At 46.2% G+C, this 16,031-nt stretch overlaps 1 protein-coding gene and 1 long non-coding RNA gene across 2 annotated transcripts in view; one reads left to right on the top strand and one right to left on the bottom strand.

Moving 5' to 3' along the window:
• Positions 1–3,380: 3,380 nt before the first annotated feature.
• Positions 3,381–6,210, bottom strand: BHLHE22 (basic helix-loop-helix family member e22). The gene has a single exon (XM_031441560.2). The coding sequence runs from the start codon at positions 6,188–6,190 to the stop codon at positions 5,054–5,056; it is 1,137 nt and encodes a 378-aa protein (XP_031297420.2). The 5' UTR covers positions 6,191–6,210; the 3' UTR covers positions 3,381–5,053.
• A 2,262-nt stretch (positions 6,211–8,472) lies between these two features.
• The window catches only part of LOC116149652 (uncharacterized), a 28,149-nt gene continuing 20,590 nt past the window's right edge, over positions 8,473–16,031 (top strand). Inside the window, exons 1-2 of the long non-coding RNA XR_004133262.2 lie at positions 8,473–8,597; positions 9,336–9,738. This is a non-coding gene — a long non-coding RNA (uncharacterized LOC116149652). The remainder of the gene's footprint in view (positions 8,598–9,335; positions 9,739–16,031) is intronic.

Here is a 16,031-nt window from a genome sequence, read left to right as displayed (position 1 = left end):
GTTTCCTTCCTTCTGGCTACTGTGCCCAATGTCTGATTTAAAAGGCCCAGTTTGAATCGACCTGATGCTCATTCGCTTGGCAAATCCCGGGGCATCCAAGTTATAAGCGCCAGCGCAGAGCTCGAAGGAGACCGGCTCGTTTGTTTTGCCCACACAACAAAAGATGTTAATCGATATAAAGTTGCTTGGCACGTGGATAATTTAGGCCGACCTGCATTTAACTAAAAGAATACTTATTCTTCTGATGTTTGTTTTGCAATTTGATTTTGTTTAGAGGCACCGTTGTACAGTTGACCCTCCCCATCCCCCACTTCCTCATCTGAATTACATTTTCATTAAAGGTATTACTGAGGAGCCTCGCCTGACCAGGATTCATTACCTCCCGCCTATCATGAGCACACGTTCGGGTCTCCGCTCGCTCTGCTGCTCCGCCCGGCAGAGCCGCCACCGTGTGCTGCGAGCCGGGAAGTGAACTCTCATCATTATTTTTCAAAGTCTGAGAAGTGTATTATCCTTTTTCCTAGTGGTAATTAGTTACCATAGCATCTAATACGTAAATGTGCCCAGAGCACACCATTAACAGTTAAACGGAGGGTTCAATTTAACACATGATTATATCTTTCATAAGTCATTACGTTGGAAAAGTCAACGCCACTCATGCTGGAGCAATCTCAGAGTCCTGGGCGCGTAGAAAGGTTCGGTTCCGGTGTCCGAGCTTGAGAGTGCAGGGTGAAAGGAACCCTGTGAGCCTTGGCCCTCCCTAGTGAGCCGTTGTCATTAAGGATGGGTGGTGGATGAGACAGAAGGGAGAGGAATTTAAGCTCAACACAGGGTCTTGGAGGGGATGCCCAGCTGCGGAGAGTGGAGAGCGCACCGCAGGGCGCGCGCTGCGCGCGCACTCAAACACACACGCACACACACACACACACACGAACACACAGAGGCACCACAGGGAGGGAGGAGGGGTAACTAGTTAGCTCTCCGAAGATGATCATTTGCTGGTCCTGCAGTCCAGGAAAAGCCCCAACACTTCACTTCTGTAGATGCCCAATGTTAAGCTGGAGATGAGACCTAAATGGAAATTCGAAATCAGAGAAGGAAATTGAAATTAGAGAGAAACCAGCAAAGGAAACCGGTGCAATAAAAGACCAAGTGGGGCTCTGGGTTCTCGTTCGGCCTCTTCTGCCCACTGTCAGTTCTCTAAAAAGCCTGAGCAGCGGGATGCTCCGGGCGGCGTGCTTCTGGGAGAAGCGCTCCAAGGTGCGTACAGTGTCAGAGCAGAGTGGACCAAGGTACTCTGGCAGACGCCGCAGTTTTAAGGGCCAGGCTGACGGTTCTGGCCCAAGGGCACTTCCGCAAGACCACACTGATCTCTTGGTGTTCAGACACCCGGTCCCACCTCGGTCCGAGGTGGACCATGGAAGGCCATCAGGGCCCACAAGTGTGTGGGGCAACTTTCCATTCTGGGCTGAAACTTACGGGTCAAGCGCCCCCGCCCCAAAGGGGTTCCGGATCCGCCGGGTGGGGGTGGGGGCGAATTGCCTCTCCAATCATTGGTTTCCTTCCCTAAAAGCTGATGCTGAAAAAACTTTGAAAAGGCTAGGGTTAAGGCCTGGAGGGTCATTTAAGTAAATCACCAAAAAGTCCTCTCTTGTTCCTTTCAGATGTCCCACATTTATTCCTAGAAACAAACGCTGGTCAACTGCTTGATTTGGAAACAGAATTAATTTGTCTGAAATTATCAAAATGAAAATAAGTATTATCAACCCTGCTACTTTAAATAATTGTCTATATTTGTCAAACGTTTCAACTTATTCTCGGCATCCTCTCCTTTCCCCCATGCTATCCATCTCCAGTTTCATTCAGGACTAAGGCAAGAGACTGACTTATTAAAGGGTGAAAGGAGGGTGAGCATTTCTTTTTCTCCTGAAGTTCAAGATCTTTTATTTGTACAATTTCTAATAATATTTGAAGAGTACAGAGGTTGCAGAGGAAGTACTCCAAAGAGGCCTTCTTAATAATGAGAAATATTAAGCAGTAAATCTTGCAGCAAATGTGTCCCCTACAATGTTAATATGCAAAAAGAAAAAAAAAATTCAACTGATGGTGGCTGTGGTTAATTCCTAATCAGAATGATGGACAGCAGGGCCAGAACAATACAAACTAATGGCTGTGTTGCTGATCACTTTACCCCTTGATTAAAGACACCCAATTATGGCGCAGAACAGTGTCGTAATTATGTTTCTTAATCACATCCAGGAGGTTTAATTGCCTTAACGATGTGTTTCATTAAATGAATTTAGGTATTATAGTCGACAGTTTTCATACACAGTTGTTTTCAAATTAACATAATATTAGACATCGTCATGGAAATTGTTTTAATAATTATAATTAGACGCACCCAGGCTTTGTCTGGTAAATGCTGAGAGACGGGTCTCCTCCTGCCTGGGGGCTGCCCTGGTCTCTTCCCTGCCTCTACCCCTACTCCCAGACTGGGACGGCTGCAGCTTCAAGGCCCTTTCTCTTATGTTTTCTGAAAAGTTACAGGTTCTGATTAATCTTTTTTGATGGCAAGTGGAGCAGAAAACATCCTCCCTCACCCCCCACTAAGTTTGATGGCGTTTAGGGATATCATTATGAGCTGAGGCCATACAGACCAAAAAGCGTGGAGCAAACTGCCCACAGAGGAAACGCTGTAACTTCACCACCACCAACTCCATCACCTTCACCACAAAAACCAAACCTAAATGTCAGGGCATTACTAAAGTCCAAATACAAGCCTATACAGACATTTTTTAATAGAATCAATGCCCAATCCAATCCAAACATAGTACCTAAAAAAAAAAAAAATCTCATTAACAAGCAATATTAGAACGTTTTAAAATCTCTATGGGCATTGTTTACACATATAATTCAACCTGGTTGATTCTTCTGTCACATAATAAAAGGGTAAAGCCACAATCCAATTCATCCTTAGCAAATCCAAATTTTTTCAGGAAGTTGGAGATAAAATTTTTGATAAAATCTCTTTAAGAAACTTCACCCTCTTTGATGGGCCCTGGCATGTTTAACAATGCCATACAAAGTGGGAAAAGAATTCCAGGGGGAGCAGGCCTTTCAAAGTTCATGCCAGCAGACAGGAGCTCTGGACCTCCTTGGGGTCTCACCACTGACCCCATTTATCTCTCCTCCAATGACCAGGCCCAGCCATGGTCCTTTAACAAGTAAGCAGTGAACTAGGGCTGCTCCTAATTGTGTAACCCTACAAAACTTTAGTTCCACCTTCTCTGAAACTCCTTTCTTTTTTGTTACCTTTCAAGCAAAGAGTAACACAGAAGAGAGGTGATTGCTCCTTCCACAAAGCACAGCATAATAAAATGTTTGATCAAAATATTTTAATAAAGATTCTTTCTGACATAGATACACATACAAATGGTCGTACATAGCTGTCATAGTCTGATTGACCTATTTAATATATATATCATTCTTCACACATCCAAAACCCGCCAATAGATCCATCATAGCTCCCACTCACCATCCATCCTGACAAACTGAATTTGTATTATCTGCAAGGAGTGGAAAATAGCAGGACTCCATTTTTTAAAAAAAGGTTTTCTTGATTTTCATAGGATAGAAAGGCAGGCAAACAGCCATGCAAACTAAAACTGAAAGCTCACTTTGGGTAAATAGCTTCTTGCTCTTCCTTAAGTTTTATTTCTTTTTAAATTTTACTTTTTTAGAAAAATAACAAAGGATTTCACACCATAGGCAAATCAAACCAGCCTCTCAACTTAAATAACTCTCCACAGTTAAAATAACTTATATATGTACATATATATTAAAAGCAATTAAATTAGACCTTTTAAAAATGCACAGCACAGCCTGGAAAAATATTTGCTTAGCATGTTCTTAAAGGATCTATTGCTGTGATGTCTTTCCTTTTTAGAATGCAAAGGAGTCCCCTTTCAAAAAAGAGATCAATTCATTCATCAATTAAGAATACACCTTTCCTGTAATTTTTGGACTGAAGCAATTTATTAAAGCTCAATTTAAATACAGGGATGATGCAACTGAAGATATCCAGGTGACCTTTGATAAACCTAAGCAGCTCAGATACATCAATATGTCTCTTCATACTTGTTGGCAAATAAACCCTTTAAACACTTGGCACACAATATAAGTTAATCTATAAAACAGAATTTTAGAGTCATTAAAAAAAATCTGCACATAAGACCCATGACCTTAACACATGATAAATACTGTTGGTGTGGAAGGGTCATTGAAGAATAACAAATAAATACCATGAATTGTTAATACATCATTGCAGAGTGGAAAGTAACAAGGTGCACATAAATATTTTTAAATGCAATTCTTTCAGCCACAGTCAGTTTTTTTATATCACTCTTGCCAAAACTTTTGAGCAGTTTCACAGGATTAAAGTTCAGAGACAATAAAAAATACAAGTCTTTCATAGCAACGTGTCTCTGTTTTTTTTTTTTCCCCACTTAAATAAATCTACATTTCAAGTTTTTCTCCTGGCTCAGAATCAAAATTTATTTTCAAGTGCCCTTTCTGATTTGTCTAAATGAATATTCCGTCCCACAAGTCACCCAACCCCGGACTCCTCTCCCTCTCTGCACTAGCCAAATTCACAATTATCAGTAGGACTACTATTTTGCCATTTAATACTCTCCACGCTTAATAACGACTACTTCTCAACTTATTTGTAATCTTAATGGAAAACTCTGCTTCCTCGAGGTCTAGGCTGCCACCAAAGTTGCCACTTTTCCTAGAAAAAAGACATATCCACACTCTCCATCCCAACTCCACCTCCCTCCTCCCTCGCTCCCCAGCCCAAAGACCGAGATTCTGAGGGTGTCAAGGCTAGAAGTCCCGTTTGTCTCTGATACTTCTCAGTTCTCGCCTCTGCTTTGTTTGCTCTGCAAGTGTTTCACAACTACCAGAGGACCAAATAAAGGGGGCCGGGGAGGGGGGCAGCTTTTCACTTTCCTCTAGCTTTGGGGTCGGTCTTGTGTTTTTCGGGGGAGAGTGTTTAAGGCTTCTCCGTGCACTGTTTGCAGAGGCTGGAGGAGACGCTATTGAACAGGGCGCACTTCTCCGGGCAGGAGGCGGCCGGGGGCAGCCCCGCGCTGAACGGGTAGCTGGCAGCCTGCTCGTAGGCGCCGAGCGCCGGGTGCAGGGCAGCGGCCGCCGCCGCCGCCGCCGCGGAGCTGGGCAGCGAGGCGGCCGAGATGGCCTGGCCCTGGTTGAGGTAGGCGACGAGGCGCCGCATCTCCTCCAGGGCCTGCGCCTGCATGAGGATGTAGTTCTTGGCCAGCAGCAGCGTGGCGATCTTGGAGAGCTTCCGCACCGAGGGGCTGTGTGCGTAGGGGATCACCGCGCGCAGCTCGTCCAGCGCGTCGTTCAGGTCGTGCATCCGCCGGCGCTCCCGGGCGTTGATGTTGAGCCGCAGCGCCTTTTGCTCTTTGGACTTCTTGCTGCTGCTGCTGCTGCTGCCGCTGCCGCTGCCGCTGCTGCCGCCGCCGCCGCCGCCGCCACTGCCGCTGCTTCCCCCACCGCTGCCGCCGCCGCCGCCCGGGCCCCCCGGGGGGGCGCTGGCGCCGCCGTGGAGGTGGGCGTTGGAGCAGCCCTCGGCCGCCTTGGCGCCGCCGCCTCCCGCGCCCGGGGAGGCCCGCGGGTCGGCGCCTCCGGCCCGCAGCACTAGCTCGCAGCGGCCGTCGCTGTCGTCGTCGGGGCTCTGCTCGCCGCCGCTACTCTCGGCCACCGAGCCCCGGCTGGTGCTCTCGCCGTATTTGAGGCACAGGGCGGTCCCGGCCGGCAGGCTGCTCAGGCCAGGGTCGCCCCCAACGCCGCTAGAGCCCACTAGCAGCCCGGGGACGCCCATCCCGCTGCCGCCGCCTCCCGCGCCGCCGCCGCCGCCTCCCCCGGGCGGCGGCAACAGCAGCCCTGCCCCCTCGGGGTCAGCCGGCTCGAAGCAGCCCAGCGGCGACGACGACGAGGAGGACGCCGGGCGCTCCCGAGGCGGCGGCGCCAGGGACAGGTCCATGCCCGGGGGCGTGGAGCGGAAAGCCGCCTCCAAGCGCTTGGCGGTGGAGGCGCTCAGGCTCTTGTGCAGGAAGAGGTCGTCTTCGCCCGCGGCGGCCGCGCCGAGGTGCAGCCCGCGCTCCATGGTCCGGCGCCGGCGCGCAGCCCGGGCCCGCCGCGCCGGCCGCCGCCGCCGCCTCGGCTCGGGAGTCAGGCGGTGCCGCAGACGCGCCCGAGCCGGGCTCCGGGGCTGGTGCGCGCGTCGGTCCCGGTGCTGCTGGCAGCCCTCTCCCCTTCTTTTTCTTTTTCGCCTTCCCCCGCGCTCGCCTCCTCCTCTTCTTCTTCTTCTTCGTCTCCAGCCGATGGTGCTGGCTGCTGGGGCTCACCATGGGCCGCGGCCCCGCATGGTGGGAGGGTGGGCGCGGAGGGAGTGGAGCCGCCGCCGCTGCCGCCGCTCTGAGCCCAGCCCCGCGCCTCCTCTCCGCACCGTTTATCTTGCTTGGATTCACCTTCAAGAGATTTCCGGACCCATCAACCAGCCGCAGCCACAGACGGGGGAGTCTTTTACATCATTATCTCTGAGTAGGTTATTATGAAGAAGAGTCGCCTGTTGGGACAGCGCTTTCTACCCAATCAGGTTAACGTTTTAATTAATAGGATTAAAACGGTAACAAACAATCGCAGGCGCTATCTGGCCGCGAGTCTGAATAGTTTCATTTCCCAGGTCTGAAGACAGGCAGCAGCTAGAGCTTTATAAAAGGCGCCTGCTCCATTATTCTGCCTGCCATCTGTATACACAGCTTAGCGCATATGTTTGCAAGGCGCTGGGTCCTGTTAGTAACCCAACAACTGCCTTTAGCTTGACATGTGTGGCGACTTTCACTCATCAATGAGCACACTAAAAGCCCTACTTAGAGCCGAGGATGTTCTTTGCTCCTTCAGCAAATTGTAGATCGGTGCTGAAGCCTTGGAGTCCCGTGGAAAGCAGACGCCCCCGCCCCCGCACCCCATCCCCCACGGCCCTTTCCTCGCCACTGCTGTCTCATCTTGTGCTACATGACCCTTCTGGGGGAGAATGATACTCCACCCCTGTTCCTAGGATGACTCTGGTCTGGATTTGGAGATGGGACTTTCAGGGGAAGTGGCGTCCCCGCTGGCTTGCCCAAAAATTTTCGCCCAAGATTCTCAGCTAGTGAGAGAGTAAAGCGGTCGCCCCCCGCCCCTAGAACACACTGCCTTATGCCGCCCCCGCCCCCAATTGCCCACTTCCTGCCCGGATTGTCGGGGGAGGGGGGAAGAAAAGGAAAAGCAGGTGGATTATGCAGCCCATTAGATTATTTTTTTTAAAAAGGGGAGGGGGTGCTTTTGCAGCACTCTCCAAATAGGCTATAGGGATGGTGATTATGAAGCACACGATTTCCTAATCAGGAAGAAACTGATTGCTCAAAATTTCCTCAACATTAAAATCTAATTGTTTCAAAATAGTTCAACTTCACCAGGAGTCAAAGCCTCTCACACACCAAGTGGGGTATTCGTGCATATTTATTTACCCGGAAACGTAGCCGCCACAGCTAGGAAGCCATTCAGGGACATCTGGGTCTGCCTTGGTTGTTCTTGGAGGGAGAGCGAAGGAAGAAGTGTGAAAACAAGTGCTCCTCTCCGGATGGGAGATGGTACACACGGTCCTCCGGCTCCTGTGTCCCGTGTCTGGGAGCACATGGTATTTAGCGGCTGGTTTTCATCCTTATGACATAAGAAAAACAATATTTCCCAACACCTCCAGTAAATCTTTCTTATGTGGCAGAATTACTGAAGCCTATGAAATTTTTGGTTTCTCTGGTTTCATTAAAAACCTTTTAATTGTGGCTTTCAGAGTTGGCCCCAGGTGTTGGACTCTTTTCATTACATTTTGCTCTAATGTGATGAAATTCTAATTCTCTCCTTACCATATGGTTAAATTTCCCCACTGAGAATTAGTTGAAAAAGGAGAAATAATCTATTAATCTCTGTAATAGATTCACAAATGAGGTCCGCCACAGAACCTGTTTTTGAATGGTAATATCAGAAGAGTTGGACGCCTTATTTCATAAAGGAGGGGTGAGGACGACGCAGAGACCTCTGAATTTTCACCTGGAAAGGAGGAAAAGGGGCCCAGCGGTATTTTTCCAAAATAACTGCCTGAGATTCAATCCCTTGGGGACAGAAACGCCACGCAGTCGTCGGTTACCTTCCCGCCTCTGGACTGACCAGGACCCAAAGGTTGGGAAAGAACAGGCGGGCTGCGAGAGGCTCTCCAGCCCGGGACACTGGCCGGCGGCTCTGGAGGGCGGGAGCCGGCCCACGTGGCTCGCGGAGGCCCCAGAAGCACGTTGACGTGCGGGGCGGCCGCCTGCTCCCGCCCCCTCCCTCCCCCTCCCTTCCCCTCCCCTCCCGGGCGCGCGCAGCTGTTAACCTCTCGCTTTAGGAAGCTAAAGACAAGCTCCTGTTACCGTTTTTCAATTAGCAGCTTGGTTTTCACTGGAATCATAAACAAAGGTTCTCTATAAGCATAGGTGAGTCGTGTGGGCCTCATACCAACTGACCAGAGAACTCTGGCCACCCACGGGGGGACGGAGGCGGGCACCGTCGCGGCCCTGGGCAGGGTGGCGACCCGTCGCCAAATGTCTGACCCGGTTCTCCGTCCAGCCCGCCTTTCTGGTGCGCTGGCACTTACCGCAGGATGCCTGGAATCCTGCCGGCCATTCAGGGGGCACGAGAAGGGCGAAGGATTTACCAGGTCCGGGCTGGGTGGGAGCTACGAGCGCCACACAGGGCTGTGCCCTGCAGGACCTTCCGGTGGCCAAGCAGGGGCCACCACCGAAGTGGCAAAGGCGCCGCTCCGGGCCCCTCACCAGACCCTGGTCCTTCGCTGCTATCAGATAACTTAGAATGAGAGAGTACCTCATGACCGTTCCCCGACCCCACTTCCACGCCTTCCTTCCTCCCCTCTCCTCTCCCTGGCCATCGAAACTTCTGGAACAAACTTTTGCGCAACTTAATTTCACTCAGTAGGAGCCCAAAACCTTTCTTCGGCGGTTCAAGAAAATCCCCCCGGTCTCCCCAGAGGAGGTGGCCGCTTAATTGTCCCTGGAAACTTAGCTTTGGGAAACTACCGAAGAATTTATAGAAGCTCTAAATGTGGGCCTTATAACAACCGTCGGGGAATGGTCTTTGAGGTTTATGCACTCGTAAACTTTTGCTGATTGCTTCTGGGAAGTTGTCAGGCACTTAACGCTGCATTTATCTTACAGGGCAATGAAAACACATCTGCCCGGTGTCTCCTTACCTGGTTTAATCGTCGCCAGCCCCAAGTCACGGCCTAGGCCCTTTCTTCTCACTTGAGTGGAATCCCGCCGCCTGGTTTCGGGCAAGCGAAGGGCTGATGTCAGCTGCTCATTTAGTGTCCTCTGGCCGCAGGAGCTCTGGAAATCTCTGCTCGAACTTTATTCTGCCAAGAAGCGGGGAAGGGGCCCGGGTCCTGATCTATCTAGCAAGTTGGAAAGATAGCAGAGGAAAAGCCAAAATAAACACTTTCTGGTTGCCCAGGAAGAAAGGGTGGGAACTTAGCCCGCGGCGGAAACTCCTGACCCACAGATGACCCCTGAGAATGAAGCATTGGAAGTGATATCCTCTGACTGTGCAGTTTCAGAGAAGGTCAGTGTGAGTTACTGAAGCAGTTGGGGCAAAGGCAACGCAGGGGGCTGTTTTCTCTGCCCAGTCATGGTGGGGGCAGCTCAGGCCACTCGGTGTTCCAGACGGTGGGGTGGGCGCCATCCATGAACACCGAGCAGGGCGCCGTTGGTACTGGGCTGGCTGGGGCAGTGAGGCTGGTTGGTAGACAAACCAGGACAGGGAGCTTTCTTGGCCGAGAGTTGGATACCAAATTTACAGACGCCAGAGCAATGTTGTGGAAAGATGAGTACAGTTTTGTTACATCAGGAAGGAACACACCTCTGGCTTTGAAAAGATTCTTAAATATTCAACAAGCCGCACCCTATTGAAATTATAGAGCTTTTGAGTTTCAGACCAAACTAATTTTTTTAGGTCACACTTAAATTTCTTAATGATCATCTTCATTAATATTTGCTTGAAATTTGAAATAGGAACCTAAATAAAATTAGAAAGTAACACATCCACCATTTGAGAACGAAGCTAGAGAGTTCCTCTTTGTTATTTCTACAGACCTGATAAACAGCTTATTATTTACCTAGATAAAAAAGATAGGAGAACACCGAAATACTGGGATTTGAGTATCTGTGTGTGTGTTTTCTGAAAGGGAGAATTGTGTGTGTGTGTGTGTGTGTGTGTGTGTGTTGCAATTTATCTATTTGAGAACATTCTAAAAAGTAAAAGCAAAGTTTGGAGAAAATGACCTGAACTTTGGCTTGAGCTGCTCTGGAAAAGCAAATTCCCTAAGAGTGACGGAAACCCTGTTGGGGCTGCGCTTCCCCCGCCGCGGACGAGTCCGGCCTGGAAGGTCGGGTCCGCGTAGACCCCAGAGGCATTTCCTCTTAAGAAACCGCCGGGGAAGTGCAGGCTCCGAACCCTTCTTCCCGGCGCCTAACGCGCGCGCAAGCAGGGCGCGCCCCCAGCGCTCCAGGCTGGAGCACCCTCCAGCCCAGAGGCATGCTGACCTTGAAGTTGCATTTACCCACCCCCGCCCCTCGCCCGCCCATCGCTGTCTGGTGGCACTTGGGTCTGCTTGAAGTCCGCACGGCATAGGTTCATCATCCTGCGCCCCTGCGGGGTTTGGAAAGGCAGGATCTACTTGATGGCAGAGAAATTCAAGCTCATCCAGCTCCTGAAGTCAAGTTTCTCGGTGTCGTTTTGTCATCACTATTTTCTTACCCTTTTGGCGGAGTCCCAGAAAGCTCACTCACAGAGACGCTATGGGTCCATGTGTGTGTTGGGGATTGGCGGGGCTCACGAGGAGGACAGAGAAAGTGCAGGGCCGGCGGGAGCTGGAACATCACTGGCAGTGCTCCAGGGGCCCCAGTCTTACACTTTCTCTGTAGTGGTTGGCAATTCCAAGGACTTCGACCTTGGAAAAGTGGAAATCTGTTTACGTAAAGTTCTTTCGGGAAGATTTCCCTTTTCTTGATCTATTTTAAAGAAAAGAGGTCGATCCTCACGACTGGGGGCAGGTTGGTTTAAGTTGGAGCAAACGTTGAAGGGAAACTTTCAGCTCCCGGAGAAGCAACTTTTTACGCTTGACGGTGCGTCCGGAGCCGGTGCGCAGGTTGGTCCCCTCGCTCGCTGAGAAGGGCTCATGTGGCTCCCGCGGGGTCTGTCCCATTGCGGCGACGTTTAAGGGGAGGGGCGCGGTAGCGATTGAAAAACTTGCGCCTGCCTAGCACTGCTTGGGCCCCAGAGAACAATGTAGGGACACTGATAGAGGAAAACCAGTAAAAAAAAAAAAAAAAGTTTCTTAACAATTCTTTCCCTCCTTGGTTACCTGGGATGTACGCCTGCCGTCGTCAATTGCACTCCCTAGGGACTGATAATATTTGTGTTATACGTGTTTCCCCTTTCGAATCTTAATCGAATCTTGGAAAACATTCGAAAAAAAATTTTTAAAGGAAAATTGTTGGGACAAAAAAGTGAACACTTGTAGGGCTTGTCTGGTGTCCCTGAATTAATGAAGAAACACTGAAAATTCAGGGCTCAGTTCTGCTTCGAGATTTTAGCTCTGAGATTTAAAACCCACAGCGCCATCTCCTGGCATTGAGGAGAATGTAACGGTGGATGACAATAACATACTTAAGTGCTGAGTATGAAATATTCAACTATGAGACATACTTTGTTTTACGCCTCAGAAGTTATTTCAGTGACAAGTTGATTACGGAGACAAAATGAAAACTGGAAATTATGATAATTAAAGGTTGTGAGACACAATCCTGGAATCTAATTATTTGTGAATAGAAGTTTGTATGTTATATTTATATACGTGTCATTTTTATAGAGTCAGATATAGTTATTATTCTTGGGATTTGTGATAAAATATGATCTTTAATTTATCGTGAATACATAATTTGGTGGAAGAAATTAAATCACTAATTAATTTCTAAATCAGGATTTGAACTAGTTATTTTATGCAAAAGGCACTGCAGCTTTTTAAATACCTCAGTTCTCTCAGGCATTAATTGACTGATGAAAACCAATTGCTGAATTGCTATTCAGATCCCTTAATCACCGGACGGTTCTTTTTCAAGTATGGGTTTACTCTTGGTTTACTTTTTGTGGATGATGCTTACCATATATGATAGAAAGGAAACTACTGTGAAATGATGGGGTTGAAACACAAATTCTCTTAGTTCCTAATCGAATTTCACTAATCAGTATCAGCAAGTAATCTGCCTGATTTTTCTCAGTAGCCCTTTACCGCTTTCCTTAACAGTCTTCTCATCTCACAATCCTTCTAAATGTTTTATTTAGGCTTTCTGAGCCTGAAATTTCATCTGAAGCTAAATTCTTTTTGGAAAATTTAATGCACATAATATAACCAAGGATACTTAACACTTTGGTGAATTAAAATGTTTCTCAAATTTGACTGTTTTTGCAAGCTTTGCTCCCTTTTATAAATAAAATCAAAATCCAGTAAAATTTAGAGATGTTACCCAATTAAGAAAATGTCTCATCTATGATTATATGCCCAGGCCAGCTGCTTGAAATACAAATAATAGTAGATATGCTTTTTGTAGTGTACAAAATATTATGAATATCCTTCAAGAATATTGTAGATCAAACAGACAAATGTAAACTTCACTTCAGTTGAAAGATTAATTTTATTTGATTAATTAAAGTGAAGATCTATTAAGCCAAATATTTGGACTCATTTACTCTGTCAATGTAAGCCTTCCTGTTTGAAAGAAATTTGATTATATATAGGAGGAATGAGATAAACAGATGGTTAGCTAGAGAGCTTTTCACAGTTGAAATTTTTAAACTTAACATGGCTAAGTTTGACACCTTCTCAAACATTTTTGATGAGGTCGTTGGTTCTAGCAATGCAATATTGCTGCACATGATCATTTTCACGAATGTTTAAGAAACATTTAACTTGGTTTTCCTATTAATGTATTTGGCTGGAAACTGTATTGATTGGTTTGTCCACTTGGAAAAAATTGCACACATACACATTTGTGCTGTATTTGCATAGTGGTAAACAAGTTTTAAAAAAGGAAATCAGCAGTGGTAAGGCATCATGACAATGGTGTCTTAACATAAAGAGAACATTCCTCGATGAAATATTTCATCCAGACTACCTGAAGGGGGCCGTCATTTGCTTACAGTGATGTTGGCAGGCAAACCAGGATGTCTGCCTATTGCAGCGTAATGCCCAGGCGGAGAGTGGATATTACCACGTGGCAGGCAGACAATCAAGTCAATCTCCAAAGTGACTTAAGACCCTCCTAGGCCTTAGATACTTGTGAAAAAAAATCTCCTGTTGCCTTCACAGATCAGAAGCTGAGATTTTCCCAGAAAGATTGTTTTTTGATCCATGTCCTTAAACATTCTTTCTCCCTTCTGTTACTTCTCACATTCCCCTGGTTTTTAAGAACAATGGTCATGGGGACAAAAAGGAAGAAAAAAAGTGAGGAAGGGTAGAAAGAAGGAAGGCTGAGGAGAAGTGGGGATACAGATTTGAGGCCAAAGGATGCATCTCGTGTATTCAGTGTACGTGGAAAGTGCTTGTCTCATGAAGATACAATCTGCTTTTCTTTTAAAGAGAACTTTTTGAATTGTGATTTTTACATATGTCCAAACCTGATTGCACTGCTCTATGAATTACTTTAAAAGGCATGAGTAGGTGTAGTAGAAGCAGCAGACTCCCAGCAGAATGACTATGTCATATTTGGCAATTGTCTTGTTTCTCCTTAGCTTCAGGAGGAAAATGGATCTAATAATCACGCCTTTCCTGACTGCCTCAAGGTATTCATCAGAGGAGACCAGGTGGAAGCATTTTGTAAACACTAAAATGTTAACATGAATTGAATGTTAGCATCTTATTATGCCTCTTTGTTTCATCTAAACCAGTTCAGTCACCTTTAATTATCATTATTGGTTTGTATTTAATTAATTCATTCTTATTATTTTTTAAATCACAGCTTTCAGAGGCTGGCAGATGTGAGAGCATCGTTCACTGCCTGGGCCGTGTTTGAGGGTCATGGGAGGAGGAGCCATAGCTGTTGGACGTTTTATGTTCCCGCGATCAGTGCCCATCCCCTCCTCCTGGGTGTCCCTACTGCCCTGCTTCTGGAAGGCTTGCTCCCCTTCCGCCATCTTGGATGAGTGAATTTTTCTCTAGCCAGTTACAAAGTGGTCACCATAGTGTCATTTGACTGAACTACTTGGTTTATAGATAGACAAATGGCTGTGGATTTGGCTCCAAGTCAGTTCTTACTTGGAAACCCTCCCTCCGTGTTTCTGTGCTCTATGACAATCTCCTATTCTAATGCCTCCAAATGTGTGGGACACGCTTTTCAACGTAGTGACACTTGTGAAATTAACGATTGCATCATTTTCCTTTCTTCCTTCTAGATCATTAATATAAAAGCTTCATGAATCCAGGTCTATCACTGGCCTTAGTGTGGTATCTGTTTTTCCTCCTCACAGATGGATACATCAATGCTATTATTATTTCTGTTGTTTATGGTCCATCAAGCAGTTTTCAGTTCAGTTGACAGTGCTTACCCCAAAGCTAATTTGAATTAATTTTTTATGAAAGATTTATGAAGACAGTGTATGTCAAGGGTCAAGATTTATTACACTCCTTGCCTTCCCTTACTCACTACTTTAGTATTTTTATCAAGAAAGGAAATCAGGCTTGTCTGAATTGTTCTTTCTGTTTATTGGACCCAGGTTTCATTGTTCTGTAAGAATTTGAAAATAATTTCTACTTAAATTTTGTTTTGTTATTTTACTAGAATCAGAGTTAAATCAATTCCATATGGATTGAAAAAAGCATTTAAATATGTGATGGGAACGTTATTTATAGAGATGCTTTGTGTAGACTTAGGGTGGAAAGGCTCTCCTAAGCAAGGCAAAAATTCAGAGACTCACACAGAAAAATGTTGACATCTTTAACTACACATTAAAAAAATTAAAATTCCTATTCTCCAAAGAAAAAGACCATAAACAAAGTTAAAAGACACATGGCAGACTAGGAGGAGAAGATGAACACATCAAATATACAAAGAGTTTCTACAAAACAAGAAGCAGCTATCTAATAGAAAAGTAATTTAATCTGGCAATTAGCTGAAGAAATATAAATGTCCAAAAATGATATAAAAAGATGTTCAGAATCCTTAATAAAAAGAAAATATAAATTAAAACAACTTTTAAATAGATCAAATTAAAAAAAAATAATGTATAGGGTTGTGAGGGAAATGGTCGTCGTGAAAACCAATACAGTCTTTCTGGGAAGGTGTTTTTGAGTTTGACACCTAAGAATGTATCCTACAGAAATAATGACATGAGTACTGTAGATGTATGTATCAGGGTTTTCCGGAATGGCAGAAAATAGAAAGCAATCTGAATGCTCTTCAGTAAGCAGACGATTAAATAAATAATGGTATCTCCACTCTATAAAACAGCATGTTGTTACCAAAAGTAAATGACCTGCAATATACACCGACCTGGAAAGACATTTGTGACACAAAATTAAGTTGAAAAAGCACAATGAAGAATCTAACAGGGTCATTTTTGGTATTACAAAAAGTATGTGGGTGGATATAAGAAGGACAAAAAATCTAAAAGAAGTTAGCCCTGGTTCACTCTGGGAGCTGAGATCTGAGGGTCAAGGGTAGGATTTTTCACAAGTGATTTTAAACAGTTTGATAAAGACTGGGTGACAGACAGGTATTTACTGTCTGTTATGTGTATAGTTTTTTTTTTTTTTTTTAGCAATTAAAAAGTTAAGAGTAAACGAATAAATAAATAAATAA

The sequence above is a fragment of the Camelus dromedarius genome, chromosome 30 (assembly GCF_036321535.1).
Source record: "Camelus dromedarius isolate mCamDro1 chromosome 30, mCamDro1.pat, whole genome shotgun sequence".
Lineage (NCBI taxonomy): Eukaryota > Metazoa > Chordata > Mammalia > Artiodactyla > Camelidae > Camelus > Camelus dromedarius.
Note: the sequence above shows the minus strand (reverse complement) of the source record. Positions and strands in the feature narration are given on the sequence as shown.